At 39.9% G+C, this 15,736-nt stretch overlaps 1 protein-coding gene across 12 annotated transcripts in view; it reads left to right on the forward strand.

Annotated features, from left to right (window-relative positions):
* Positions 1-15,736, forward strand: part of ENOX2 (ecto-NOX disulfide-thiol exchanger 2) — a 283,553-nt gene that overhangs the window by 144,379 nt on the left and 123,438 nt on the right. Inside the window, exon 1 of one of the 12 annotated variants that reach the window (XM_081222412.1) lies at positions 8,574-8,675. The exons of the other annotated variants lie outside the window; for them this stretch is intronic. Within the exon in view, the coding sequence (XP_081078538.1) occupies positions 8,669-8,675 (7 nt within the window). The 5' untranslated portion in view covers positions 8,574-8,668. Of the gene's footprint in view, positions 1-8,573; positions 8,676-15,736 lie in introns of those variants that run through there. 12 annotated transcript variants of the gene reach the window in all.

The following is a 15,736-nucleotide window of genomic DNA, read 5'->3' on the forward strand; positions in this document are numbered from 1 at the left end:
AGGGTTTTGATTACTGATTCAATCACCATATTTGTTACTGGTCTGTTCTGGTTTTCTGTTACTTCATGATTCAGTCTTGGTAGGTTGTACATTTCCAGGAATGTATTCATTTCACCTAAGTCGTCCAATTTGTTGGCATATAACTGTTCATAATAGTCTCTTATGATCCTTTATATTTCTGTGGTATCACTTGTAATGTCTCCTCTTTCATATCTTTATTTATTTGAGTCCTCTTTTACTTAGTCTAACTGAAGGTTTGTCAGTTTTGTTTATCTTTTCAAAATTCCAACTCTTAGTTTCAATGATCTTCTCTATTGTTTTTCTCTCCTATATTTATTTCTGCTCTGATCTTGTTATCTACTTACTTTCTTCTGACTTTGAGCTTAGTTTGTTTTTTTCTAGTTCTTGAAGTGTAAAATTAGGTTGTTTATTTGAGGACTTTTTTCTTTTTTTTCTTTTTTATTTTTTTGCGGTACATGGGCCTCTCACTGTTGTGGCCTCTCCCATTGTGGAGCACAGGCTCCAGACGCGCAGGCTGAGCGGCCATGGCTCACGGGCCCAGCCGCTCCGCAGCATGTGGGATCTTCCCGGACTGGGGCACGAACCCGTGTCCCCTGCCTTGGCAGGCGGACTCTCAACCACTGCACTACCAGGGAAGCCCGAAGCCTTTTTTCTTAATGTTGTATTTCCATATTTCTTCATTTCAAGATATTTTTTCACTTCCCCTTTGATTTCATTTTTGATCTATTGTTTCTTTAGGAGTGCATTGTTTAGTTTCCATATATTTGTGAATTTTTTGTTTTCCTTCTGTTATTGATTTCTATTTTCATAGCACTGTGGTTGGAAAAGATACTTGGTATGATTTCTGTCTTTTAAAATTTACTGAGACTTATTTTGTGACCTAACATATGATCTCTCCTGGAGAATGTTTCATGTGCACTTGAAAAGGATGTGTATTTGGGGGCTATTGGGTGTAATGTTCTACATACATCTGTTAGGGCCATTTGGTCTAAAAGTATAGTTCAAGTCCAATATTTCCTTGTTGATTTGCTGTCTGGCTGATCTATCCATTGTTGAGAGTGTGTTATAGAAGTCCCTTACTATTATTGTATTGTTGTCTATAACTCCCATCAAATCTATTAGTATTTGCTTAATATACTTCAGTGCTTGAGTGTTGGTTGCATATATATTTACAATTTTTATATCCTCTTGATGAGTTGACTCCTTTATCATTATATAATGACCTTTTTGTCTCTTGTCACAGTTTTTGACTTATAGTCTATTTTATCTGATATAAGTATGGCTACCTCTGTTCTCTTTAGGTTTCAATTATGTGGAATATGTTTTTTCATCCCTTCACTCTGAGCCTATTTGTGTCCTTGAAGCTGAAGCCAGTCTCTTTTAGGTAGCATATAGTTGGGTCTTGTTTTTTAATCCATTCAGCCACTTTATGCCTTTTGATTGGAGAGTTTACTCCATTTACATTTAAAGTGATTGTTGATAGGTAAGGACTTGCTATTGCACCTTGTTAATTGTTTTCTGGCTATTTTGTAGTTTCTTTCTTCCTTCCTTCCTCTCTTACTGTCTTCCTTTGTGAATTGATGATTTTCGCTAATGGTATATTTTTATTCTTTCCTCTTATCTTGTTTGTATCTACTATAGGTTTCTGTTTTGTGGTTACCCTGAGGCTTACTTCAGACATCTTATAGATGTAACAGTCTATTTTAAACTGATAACAAGTTAACTTTGATCTCATACTAAAACTCTACCCTTTACTCCCCCCAACCAACATTTTGTTTTTGATGTCACAGTTTACATGATTTTATGTTGTGTATCCATTAAAAATTACTGTAGCTTTATTTTTTAACCATAGATATATTTTGAAAGAACGGCATTTTTATTTTATTTATTTATTTATTTATTTATTTATTTATTTGGCTGCCTTGGGTCTTCTTTGCTGTGTGTGGGCTTTCTCCAGTTGCGGTGAGCAGGGGCTACTCTTCGTTGCAGTGTGTGGGCTTCTCATTGCAGTGGCTTTTCTTGTTGTGGAGCATGAGCTCTAGGCATGTGGGCTTCAGTAGTTGTGGCACATGGGCTCAGTAGTTGTGTCTCATGGGCTCTAGACCGCAGGCTCAGTAGTTGTGGCACACAGGCTTAGTTGCTCCGCAGCATGTGGGATCTTCCTGGACCAGGGATTGAACCCATGTCCCCTGCATTGGCAGGCAGATTCTTAACCACTGCACCACCAGGGAAGTCCCTAACCATAGATATTTTAATACTTCTGTCCTTTAACCTTTATACTAGAGTTAAGCGTTTAACACACTGCCATATTACAGTATTAGAGTATTCTGAATCTGACTATATATTTACCTTTACAGATATGTGGTATATTTTCACATGTTTTCATGTTACTAGGTAGCATACTTTCATTTCAACTTGAAGAACTCCTTTCAGCATTTCTTTTTTTTATACTCTTTTCCATTATGGTTCATCACAGGATATTGAATATAGTTCCCTGTGCTATACAGTAGGACCTTGTTTATCCATCCTATATATAATAGTTTACATCTGCTTTTCCCACACCCCCCTCCCACTTGGCAACCACAAGTCTGTTCTCTATGTCTGTGAGTCTGTTTCTGTCTTGTAGATGGGTTCATTTGTGTCATATTTTAGATTCCACATATAAGTGATATCATATGGTATTTGTCTTTGTCTTTCTGACTTACTTCACTTAGTATGATAGTCTCTAGTTTCATCCATGTTACTGCAAATGGCATTATTTTATTCTTTTTCATGGCTGAGTAGTATTCCATTGTATATATGTACCACATTTTCTTTATCCATTCATCTGTCGATGGACATTTAGTTTGTTTCCATGTTTTGGCTATTGTGAATAGTGCTTCTATGAATATAGGGGTGCATGTATCTTTTTGAATTATAGTTTTGTCTGGGTATATGCCCAGGAGTAGGATTGCTGGATCATAAGGTAATTCTATTTTTAGTTTTCTGAGGAACCGCCACACTGTTTTCCATAGTTGCTGCACCAACTTAACATTCCCACCAACAGTGTAGGAGGGTTCCGTTTTCTCCAGATCCTCTCCAGCATTTGCTATTTGTAGACTTTTTAATGTTGACCATTCTGACCGGTGTGAGGTGGTACCTCATTGTAGTTTTGATTTGAATTTCTCTAATAATTAGTGATGTTGAGCATCTTTTCATGTCCTTACTGGCCATCCATATGTCTTCTTTGGAGAAATGTCTATTAAGGTCTTCTTCCCATTTTCAGTTGGGTTGTTTGCTTTTTTTGTTGTTGAGTTGTATGAGCTGTTTGTATAGGTTGGAGATTAAGCCCTTGTCTGTTGCATCATTTGCAAATATTTTCTCCCATTCCATAGGTTGTCTTTTCCTTTTTTTTATGGTTTCCTTTGCTGTGCAAAAGCTTGTAAGTTTGATTAGGTCCTATTTCTTTATTTTTGTTTTTATTTCTGTTGCCTTGGGAGACTGACCTAAGAAAATATTTGGTACGATTTATGTCAGAGAATGTTTTGCCTATGCTCTCTTCTAGGAGATTTATGGCATCACGTTTTATGTTTAAGTCTTTAAGCCATTTTGAGTTTATTTTTGTGCACGGTATGAGGGTTTGTTCTAACTTCATTGATTTACATGCAGCCCTTTCAGCATTTCTTGTAAGGCAGATCTAGTGGTGGCAAAAATCCCTCAACTTTTGTTTGTTTGGGAAAGTTTTTATTGTAGCTTCATTTCTGAAGGACAACTTGCTCAGTAAAGTGCTCTTGGTTAGAAGTTTTTTCTCTCAGCACTTTGAATATATCATCCCATTCTCCTGGCCTGCAAGATTTCTGCTAAGAAATCTGCTTATAGCCTTGTGGGGGTCCCCTGGTATGAGATAATTTTTTTTCTTGCTACTTTAAAAATTCTCTCTTTGTCTTGATATCAGACAGTTTGTTTTTTGCTTTTTGCAGTATGCGGGCCTCTCACTGTTGCAGCCTCTCCCGTTGCGGAGCACAGGCTCCGGATGCGCAGGCTCAGCGGCCATGGCTCATGGGCCCAGCTGCTCCGCGGCATGTGGGATCTTCCCGGACCGGGGCATGAACCCGTGTCCCCTGCATCGGCAGGCGGACTCTCAACGACTGCACCACCAGGGAAGCCCGATCATATGGTTTTTATTCTTCAATTTGTTAATATGGTGTATCACATTGATTGATTTGCATATATTGAAGAATCCTCGCATCCCTGGGGTAAATCCCACTTGATCATGGTGTATGATCCTGTTAATGTGTTGTTGGATTCTGTTTGCTAGTATTTTGTTGAGGATTTTCGCATCTATATTTATCAGTGATATTGGTCTGTAATTTTATTTTTTTGTAGTATCTTTGTCTGGTTTTGTTATCAGGGTGATGGTGGCCTCGTAGAATGAATTTGGGTGTGTTCCTTCCTCTGAAATTTTTTGGAAGAGTTTGAGAAGGATGTGTTTTAGCTCTTCTCTAAATGTTTGGCAGAATTCACCTGTGAAGACATCTGGTCCTGAACTTTTCTTTGTTGGAAGATTTTTAATCACAGTTTCAATTTCATTACTTGTGATTGATCTGTTCATATTTTCTATTTCTTCCTGGTTCAGCCTTGGAATGTTATACCTTTCTAAGAATTTGTCCATTTCTTCCAGGTTGTCCATTTTATTGGCATAGAGTTGCTTGTAGTAGTCTCTTATGATGCTTTGTGTTTCTGCAGTGTCCATTGTAACTTCTTTTTCATTTCTAATTCTATTGATTTGAGTCCTCTTCCTCTTTTTCTTTTTTTTTTTTTTTTTGCGGTACGCGGGCCTCTCACTATTGTGGCCTCTCCCATTGCGGAGCACAGGCTCCAGACGCGCAGGCTCAGCGGCCATGGCTCACGGGCCCAGCCGCTCCGCGGCATATGGGATCTTCCTGGACCGGGGCACGAACCCGTGTCCCCTGCATTGGCAGGCGGACTCTCAACCACTGCGCCACCAGGGAAGCCCCTCTTCCTCTTTTTCTTGATGAGTCTGGCTAAAAGCTTATCAATTTTGCTTATCTTCTCAAAGAACCAGCTTTTAGTTTTATTGATCTTTGCTATTGTTTTCTTTGTCTGATCTGATTTTTATGATTTCTTTCCTTCTACTAACTTTGGGTTTTGTTTGTTCTTCTTTCTCTAGTTCCTTTTGCTGTAAGGTTAGATTGTTTATTTGATTTTTCTTGTTTCTTGAGGTAGGATTCTATTGGTATAGACTTCCCACTTAGAACTGCTTTTGCTGCATCCCATAGGTTTTGGATCATTGTGTTTTTGTTTTTATTTGTCTCTAGGTAATTTTTTTTTTTTTTTTTTTTTTTTTTTATTTTTGGCTGTGTTGGGTCTTCGTTTCTGTGTGAGGGCTTTCTCTAGTTGCAGCGAGCGGGGGCCACTCTTCATCGCGGTGCACGGGCCTCTCACTGTCGCGGCCTCTCTTGTTGCGGAGCACAGGCTCCAGACGCGCAGGCTCAGTAGCTGTGGCTCACGGGCCTAGTTGCTCCGCGGCATGTGGGATCTTCCCAGACCAGGGCTCGAACCCGTGTCCCCTGCATTGACAGGCAGATTCTCAACCGCTGCGCCACCAGGGAAGCCCCTCTTCCTCTTTTTCTTGATGAGTCTGGCTAAAAGCTTATCAATTTTGCTTATCTTCTCAAAGAACCAGCTTTTAGTTTTATTGATCTTTGCTATTGTTTTCTTTGTCTGATCTGATTTTTATGATTTCTTTCCTTCTACTAACTTTGGGTTTTGTTTGTTCTTCTTTCTCTAGTTCCTTTTGCTGTAAGGTTAGATTGTTTATTTGATTTTTCTTGTTTCTTGAGGTAGGATTCTATTGGTATAGACTTCCCACTTAGAACTGCTTTTGCTGCATCCCATAGGTTTTGGATCATTGCGTTTTTGTTTTTATTTGTCTCTAGGTAATTTTTGATTTCCTGTTTGATTTCTTCAATGATCTCTTGGGTATTTAGTAATGTATTGTTTAGCCTCCATGTGTTTGTGTTTTTTATGTTTTTTCCCCGTAATTTATTTCTAATCTCATAGCTTTATGGTTGGAAAAGATGCTTGATATGATTTCAATTTTCTTAAATTTACCAGGTCTTGATTTGTGACCCAAGATGTGGTCTATCCTGGAGAATGTTCTGTGTGCACTTGAGACAAAAGTGTAACCTGCTGCTTTTAGATGGAATGTCCTATAAATATCAATTAAATCTGTCTGGTCTTTTGTGTGATTTAAAGCTTGTGTTTCCTTATTAATTTTCTGTCTGGATGATCTGTCGATTGGTGTAAATGAGGTATTAAAATCCCCCACTATTATTGTGTTACTGTTAATTTCCTCTTTTATAGCTGTTAGCATTTGCCTTATATATTGAGGTGCTCCTATGTTGGGTGCATGTATATTTATAATTGTTATATCTTCTTCTTGGATTGATCCCTTGATTATTATGTAGTGTCCTTCCTTGTCTCTTGTAACATTCTTTATTCTAAAGTCTATTTTATCTGATATGAGTATTGCTACTCCAGCTTTCTTTTTATTTCAATTTGCATGGAATATCTTTTTCCATCCCCTCACTTTCAGTCTGTATGTTTCCCTAGGTCTGAAGTGGGTCTCTTGTAGACAGCATATATATGGGTGCTGTTTTTGGATCCATTCAGCCAGCCTGTGTATTTTGGTTGGAGCATTTAATCCATTAACATTTAAGGTAATTATCGATATGTATGTTCCTATTACCATTTTCTTAATTGTTTTGGGTTTGTTTTTGTAGGTCCTTTTCTTTTCTTCTGTTTCCCACTTAGAGAAGTTCCTTGAGCATTTGTTGTAGAGCTGATTTGGTGTTTCTGAATTCTGCTAGCTTTTGCTTGTCTGTAAAGCTTATGATTTCTCTGTTGAATCTGAATGAGATCCTTGCCAGGTAGAGTAATCTTGGTTGTCGGTTCTTCCCTTTCATCACTTTAAATATATCATGCCACTCCCTTCTGGCTTGTAGAGTTTATGCTGAGAAATGAGCTGTTAACCTTATGGAAGTTCCCTTTTATGTTATTTGTCATTTTTCCCTTGCTGCTTTTAATAATTTTTCTTTGTCTTTAATTTTTTGTCAGTTTGATTACTATGTGTTGCGGCATGTTTCTCCTTGGGTTTATCCTGCCTGGGACTTTCTGCACTTCCTGGACTTGGGTGGCTATTTCCTTTCCCATGTTAGGGAAGTTTTTGACTCTAATCTCTTCAAATATTTTCTCTGGTCCATTCACTCTCTCTTCGCCTTCTGGGACTCCTGTAATGCTAATGTTGGTGCATTTAATGTTGTCCCAGAGGTCTCTTAGGCTGTCTTCATTTCTTTTCATTCTTGTTTTCTTTATTCTGTTCTGCAGCAGTGAATTCCACCATTCTGTCTCCCAGGTCACTTATCCATTTTTCTGCCTCAGTTATTCTGCTATTGATTCCTTCTAGTGTAGTTTTCATTTCAGTTGTATTGTTCATCTCTGTTTGTTTCTTCTTTAGTTCTTCTAGGTATTTGTTCTTTAATTCTCGGTCTTTGTTAAACATTTCTTGCATCTTCTCAATATTTGCCTCCATTCTTTTTCTGAAGTCCTGGATCATCTTCACTATCATTATCTGAATTCTTTTTCTAGAAGGTTGCCTATCTCCACTTCATTTAGTTGGTTTTCTGGGGTTTTATCTTGTTCCTTCATCTGTTACATAGTCCTCTGCCTTTTCATTTTGTCTGTCTTACTGTGAATGTGGTTTTTGTTCCACAGTCTGCAGGATTGTAGTTCTTCTTGCTTCTGCTGTCTGCCCTCTTATGGATGAGTCTATCTAAGAGGCTTGTGCATGCTTCCTGATGGGAGTCAGTGGTGGTGGGTAGAGCTGGGTGTTGGTCTGGTGGGCAGAGCTCAGTAAAACTTTAGTCCATTTGTCTGATCATGGGTGGGGCTGAGTTCCCTTCCTGTTGGTTGTTTGGCCTGAGGCAACCCAGCCACTGGAGCCTATAGGCCCTTTGGTTGGGCTAATGGCAGCCCTCGGGAGGGCTCACGCCAAGGAGTACTTCCTAGAACTTCTGCTGCTAGTGTCCTTGTCCCCATGGTGAGCCACAGCCACCACCTGCCTCTGCAGGAGACCCTCCATCTCTAGCAGGTAGGTCTGGTTCAGTCTCCCATAGGGTCACTGCTCCTTCCCCCTGAGTCCTGATGCACACACTACTTTGTCTGTGCCCTCCAAAGTGGAATCTCTGTTTCCCCCACACCTGTTGAAGTCCTGCAATCAAATCCTGCTAGGCTTCAAAGTCTGATTCTCTGGGAATTCCTTCTCCCATTGCGCGTCCCCCAGGTTGGGAAGCCTGATGTGGGGCTCAGACCCTTTGCTCCAGTGGGTTGACTTCTGTGGTATAATTGTTCTCCAGTTTGTGAGTCACCCATCCAGTGGTTATTGGATTTGATTTTATTGTGATTGCACCCCTCCTTCCATCTCATTGCACCTTCTCCTTTGTCTTTGGATATGGAGTATATTTTTTGGTGAGTTCCAGTGCCTTCCTGTTGATGATTGTTCAGCAGTTAGTTGTGATTCCGGTGCTCTCACAAGAGGGAATGAGTGCACATCCTTCTACTCCGCCATCTTGAACCAATCTTCTCCATGACAGGTTATTTTTTTTACTGCCTATCTAGCTTTGTTGCAGAAAAGGTGAATGTGTAGGAACTAAACAGAATGGGTTCTGGAAATATTTTGTGTAAATTATATGGATCTTCCCCCCGAAGTCAGTATTCCTTATTACATGACCTTGTTCTTTCACCTGTACAACTTGGACAAAATGCATTCTGTATGACTGCAGGGGTGAAGAGCATGAGTTTGTGAGGGAGCAAGCATGTGTATGAATGAGCACAGGCATGCTAAAGCTGGCAAGATTAAGGGAGCAGGGACAAGACAGGTGTTAAGGATAGATGAATGTTGCTACATACCTCCAGGGAATTTGCCATTTTCATTCCAAACAAATCTTGAAGACAAAGAAAATGGAAGAGTGGGTAAATAAGATTTGTGCCTCTAAAGGTGAAGATTCATTTACCACAGTGCAGGGTACATTATGCAAATATATTTGGAAGTAATGCCTTTTGCATGAATAAATATGCTTTGTGCTTCCACAGTTTTCATCTTTTTCAGAGGATAACCATTGCCAATTGCTTTGCCTAGCTAATAAGTTAGAAATTTTATGCTACGGGCTGTTTTCTCAGGTCTGAAGTCAATTTGCTGATTGATGTTCTTGGTTTTCCCCCATAGGCCTCCACCCTCAGCTCCCCATCCAGAAAATGGGAACAATAGGCCAAATTATATTCATTGAACACAGTTTTAAGCATGAGATCCACTCAGTCTGGTGAAAGTATTAATGAGCTTGCCAGTAGTCAAGTTACAAACCCAAAATTCCAGAAATGTAAAACACAAGTATACACTAATACAGTTCTCCTTCAGAAGCTACACAGGACAAGGAGCTTCAAAGAGGAAGTCAAGGTTGATCAGTGTTCGAGAGTCCCTCAGTATGGGAGATGACTTTGCCACAAATTGCATCCAAAGAAAGTACACTATCCACGGACAGTATTCTGAGGCAAAGTACAACATCCATGGACAGCATTCCTAGGGAAGGTAGAACATGCATAGACAGCATTCCCAAGAAAGATACCATATCCATGAACACCATTCCCAGGAAAAGTACAGCATCCTCAGATAGTAATTTGAAGCAAAGTGCACATCCCTATTGAAAAGTGTGGCATTCTAGCTAATAAGGGATCCAAGTCCTCATCTCTTTGTAGAAATGTCAACTACCCCAACTGTCTGATATGGGCGGCATTGGAGAAAGAATGAGAATGAAAGTTGTTCCTGAATTTATGTTTTCTGTTGTGATCCTGTGAGAGGTAAATAAGTCAATGAGAAAGCAGAGGTTTGAAGCTATCAGATTGGATTTAGAAATGTTTGAAAATCAACAGTTTATCCTCATGGATTTTTTTATTTCCTTGGTAACTTACAGATGTTACAAACTTTTGAGAATGAAAATTGTATCATGGAGCCTGATACAAACATGACCCCATGTGCTTTGCACTCAGAGACACATGGAATTCTAGAACCGTAGAACCATAAATGATCTTAGAGATATAGCTTCTTTTTTTTTTTTTTTTTGCAGTATGCGGGCCTCTTATTGTTGCGGCCTCTCCCGTTGTGGAGCACAGGCTCTGGACACGCAGGCCCAGTGGCCATGGCTCACAGGCCCAGCCGCTCCGCGGCATGTGGGATCCTCCCAGACCGGGGCACGAACCCGTGTCCCCTGCATCGGCAGGCAGACTCTTAACCACTGCGCCACCAGGGAAGCCCTAGCTTCATTTTTTAGATAAGGAAACTGCCTAAAGAGTAGACCTGCTGTTTAGATGTTTATATAACAATTTCAGTGACAACAATCGCAATAATAACAACAGTAGAAGTAATAATAGCTAATATTTTTTGAGTTCCTACTATGCCAGGCACTATTCTAAGACCTTTACATGGATTACTAATTTATTCCTCATAACAACCCTCTGACATAATTTATTATCATAAGCTCCATTTTATAGACAAAGAAAGTGAGGCACAGAGAGGTTTAATGACATTGTTCCTCTAATGCCTCTAAAGATTTCCTTATTATAGGGGCTTGGATGATAAGATTACCAAACTAGATTGTCAGGCAAAAATCAAGTGGTTGTTCTGATGTAATACATTCTGCTGAATTCTGGATTGCCCTATGTTTCAGTGAAAATATAATTTTCAAGGAAAATCTGTTCCGGTCTATATTTTATGTGGTCTGTTCCTTAACTCCTATTCCAATTATAATAGAGTTTCTTAACTTCCTTGACTTCTGGAAGCTTACTTAAGATATAAGACCAGTGAAGGGTTGACAAGACGTGCTTTGAGTACATAGATTTTGTTGTAGTTTTCAATAATGAACAAATAAGTAACAATGCTGAAAGCCATCACAGTTAGTGTATACTTGTGTTTTAAAGGTACCCAGTTGACATATTAGACTTATATTTCATAAAGTCAGTATAATCCATGCATTTTTGTCAAGCCAGAGACTGAAAGTCTTTTCTCTGAGATGCATGTGTTCAACTGGTAGAGGTTGGGAAGAGATTTACAGTTCAGCTTTTATAAAAGACTAGTGCCATTAACATCAATCTCCATAGCAGTTTCAAAGGAGAGGCAGAGAAGAACAGGTAGATGGCCAGGGGAAAGATAGACAGATAATTGGACAGAGGCAGGATGGGCAGATAAGGAAGGGCAGACCAAGACAGGCAGGTAGAAAAAAGAGAGACAGAGGGAAACACAGATAGATAAAGGGGTAGAGATCAACAGACAAATATAGAACAATAGAAGCATATCAAGAGAGATGGACAGATAGACACAGAGAGGCAGACAGGAGGAGAGGCAGACAAACTGGAAGACAAGATAGGGAGCCAGAAAAAGAAAGAGGACCAAAGATAGCAGTGAGGAACAGGGAGAGAGAGATGGAGACAGACTGAAGCAAATGGAAAAGACAGAATAAGGGAGAGAGTCTAAAAGAAAGAGAGAGAGAGAAAGGGGTACAGAGAAAAAGAGAGACTCAGAAACAGAGAGAGATAAAGAACTAGAGGAAGCCAGAAAGTGAGACCAAAACTGAGGGAGGAAGAGAGTCACAAAGAAAAAAGAGAGAATGAAATGGACACAGAGAGAGAAAGGAAGAGAGTCACTCTCATTGAAGAAAGAGAGAGCCTAAGATTCTGACACAATACTGGGGCAGATGAGTTGTAGAGAGAAGGGGAAGTAGAGTTAGAGACAGGAAGACAGAGAGAAGCAGAGAGAACATACAGAGTGAGTGAAGGAGAAGGAGCAATGGGCAGAGAGAGGAGAGGGAGGTGCACACAGAGCCAGAGTCAGACCAACATAGAGAGTAAAAGACACTACAAGAGACAGAAAAACAAAAAAGCAGACAGAAAGGTAGTGAGAGAGAGAAACAAATAGAGAGACAGAGAAACAGTCGGTCAGACAGAGTTATGTTGGAGAAGCAGGGGAGAGAGATAGTGAGCAAGAGATGGGGAGTTAAATGGAGAGACGGAATGAGAGAAAGACTCAGAGGCTGACAGGCAGCAAGATAGAAAGATGGAGAGAAACAAGCAAGGAGAGAGAAACAGAAAGAGACCAAAAGAAACTGGTGCAGAGAGATGGAGAGGCAGATCCAGAAAGAGAAAAACAGTCAGGAGAGCTAGAAAGAACATGCCAGAGACAGAGATACAGAGAGACTGATTGAGAGACATACTGGGACACACACACACTCAGGGAGACAGAGACAGAGGTAAAGGCCAACACAGAGAGAGAGATACAGAGGGACAGAGACATACCAGAAGAGACAAGGAAAGAGAGAGTGATCAACCAACTGACAGAGAGACAAACTGACAGAGATCAGAAAGACACAGAGCCAGATGAAAAGTGGAGAGAGAGAGAGAAAGTGAACCAACTAAATGCACAGACAGAGAGACAGTTAGACAGACTGAGAGATGGCTGGGGGGAGAGAAAAATAGTGAGAAAGGAGTCAGTGACAGATATGGGGACTGACAGCTAAGACAGAGCTCCAGAGAGGAACTGAAAAAGAGAGAGAAGGGGGAGAAAGGGAGAGGAAACAGAGACGGAGGGGGAGGGAGGGGGAGGAAGAACAAACAAATAGAGACATGACAGAGACACACTGATACGAAAAGACCAATAGAAAAGTAGTCAGAAACGAGCAATTGGACAGAAAGACTCAATCTGTCAGAAGGAAACAGAGGGAAATAAAAAGAGAGAAAAAGAGATGGATGTTAACTAGACTTATTGCAGTGATTGTTTCACAATATATACAAATATCAAATCATTATGTCGTATGCCTGAAACAAATTTAATGTCATATGTCAATTATTTCTCAATTGTAAAAGTATGAAAATCAAAAGAGAGAGAGAGAAAAAGAAACAGAAAAACAGACTAGGAGGAAAGATTTGCAAAATTTGCAAACCAGATATCTGGTAAGGGTGTAGCATGCAAAACATATAAAGAATTCTTACAACTCAACAACAAAAAGACAACTCAATCAAAAAATGGGTTAAGTACTTGAACAGGCATTTCTCCAAAGAAGATATACAAATGGCCACTAAGCATGTGAAAGGAAACTCAACATCATTAGTCATTAGGGAAATGCAAATCCAAACTACAAGACACCACTTCTCATCCACTAGGGTGGCTAGAATCTAAAAAACAGAAAATATCAACTGTTTTTGAAGATATGGGAAATTGGGACCCTCCTAGTCCCGATTCCTGATAAGGATGTAAAATGGTTCTGCTGCTGTGGAAGTTTGGCAGTTCCTCAAAAATCTAAACATAGAATTACCATTGATCTAATATTATAATTTTACTCTTAAGTACATACCCAAGTATATATCCTAAGTATATACTCCTAGTATATATATCCAAGAGAATTGAAAATAGGTACTCAAATAAATATATGTGATGCATGTTCATAACAGCAATATTCACAATAATCAACAGGTAGAAACAGCCCAAATGTCCATCAGTACATGAATGGATAAACAAATTGTGATATATCGCTACAATGGAATATTATTCAGCCATAAAAAAGAAATAAAATAGGACTTCCAGTGTCCAGTTCTGCATCTAAGGAGCTTGGAATTCGACACTCAGTCCTAACAACAAATTAGATGTTTATAGCAGTTTTATTCATAGTTGCCATAACTGGGAAGCAACCACAATGTCCTGCATTAGGTGAACGGATAAATAAACTGTGGTACATCCATACAGTGGAATATTATTCAGCACCAAAAAGAAATGAGCTATCAAGCCATGAAAAAACATGGAGGAATCTTACATGCATATTACTAAGTGAAAGAAGCAAATCAGAAAAGGCTACATACTGAATGATGCCAACTGTATGACATTCTGGAAAAGGCAATACTATGGGGATAGTAAAAAAGATCAGTGATTGCCAGGGGTTGGGAGGGAGAGATGAATAGGCAGAGCACAGAGATTTTTAGGGCAGTAAAAATACTCTGTATGATACCATAATGTTGGAAACATGTCATTCTACATTTCTCCAAACATATAGAATGTACAACACCAAGAGTGAACCCTAATGTAGACTGTGGACTTTGGATGATTATGATGTGTCAATGTAGGGTCATCAATTGTATCAAATTTTACCACTCTGATGGGGAATGTTGATAATGGGGGAGGCTATATGTGTATGAGGGCAGGGACTATATGGGAAGCCTCTGTATCTTCCTATCATTTTTGCTGTGAACCTTAAACTTCTCTAAAAAAATTAAGTTTCAATAAAAGAAAAGAGAAAAAAGAAGGGGAAAAAAGAAATGAAATACTGATACATGCTACAATGTGGATGAACCTCGAAAACATTATGCTAAATGTAAAAAGCCAGACTCACAATTTCACAGAATATATGATTCCATTTACATGTAATATCCAGAATAAGAAATCTATAGAGACAGAAAGCAGATTGGTGGTTGTCAGAGGCTAGTGAGGAGGAAATGGGGAGTGATTGCTTAATGAGTACTGGCTCTCTTTTTGGGGTGATGCAGATATTTGGGGACTAGATAGAGGTGGTGGTTGTACAGCATTATGAATGTGTTAAATGCTACTGAACTGTTTACTTTAAAATGGTTAAATTTTATGTTATGTGAATCTCACCTCAATAAAAAGAGGGAGAGAAAGAGACAGAGAGAGAAGAAAAAATGAGACTAAGAAAGAGAGAAGTAGGGTCTTCCCTGGTGGCACAGTGGTTGAGAGTCCACCTGCTGATGCAGGGGACACGGGTTTGTGCCCCGGTCTGGGAAGATCCCACGTGCTGCGGAGTGGCTGGGCCCGTGAACCATGGCCTCTGAGCCTGTGCGTCCGGAGCCTGTGCTCCTCAACGGGAGAGGCCACAACAGTGAGAGGCCCACTTACCACAAAAAAAAAAAAAAAAAGAGAGAGAGAGAAGTAGACAAGGAGAAAGACAGACACAGACAATGATAGACAAGGTGACAGAAAGAGAGATGGAAGGTAGCCTGAGAGAGAATCAGGCAGACAGACAGACTGCTAGAGGGAAAGGTAAACACAGACAGTCAGATAACAGATAGATAGGAAGGCAGGCAGAGAGAGGGAGATGGACAGATGGAATGAGATAATGACAGAAACAGAGGAGCACAAATAGAGTCTAAAGACAGGGAGATAAAGAGTACAGGTAGACACAGGAGAGGAGAATGCAGACAGAGGATTAATGTGGGGAGATACACAACATAGGACACAGGAAGAGGGAAACAGACACAGAGAGAAGGAGAGAGATAAAAGAAAACTAATAGAGACAGAGAGAAAGAATAGACCAAGAGACAGACCATAAGACAGAAAGACAGACTATTGGGAAGGGAGAGAGAGTAACAGAAAAGCAGAGGTAGAGAAGAGACTGACAGAGGCAGACAGGCAGAGAGACAGACAGAGGGAGACTGACAGAGACAGTTTGTGATAGACCAAAAGACAAGAAATACAGAAGCTGAGAGAGAAACAGCAAGACAGAGAGACCTATGGAGAGAGAAACAGCAGCAAAAAGAGGCAGAGAGTCAGATACGGAGGGAGGACAGTCAGCTTGACAAAGACACAGACAGAAGTTCAAACTGA

Source organism: Mesoplodon bidens, assembly GCF_964165515.1.
Source record: "Mesoplodon bidens genome assembly, chromosome: X".
NCBI classification, from domain to species: Eukaryota; Metazoa; Chordata; class Mammalia; order Artiodactyla; family Ziphiidae; genus Mesoplodon; species Mesoplodon bidens.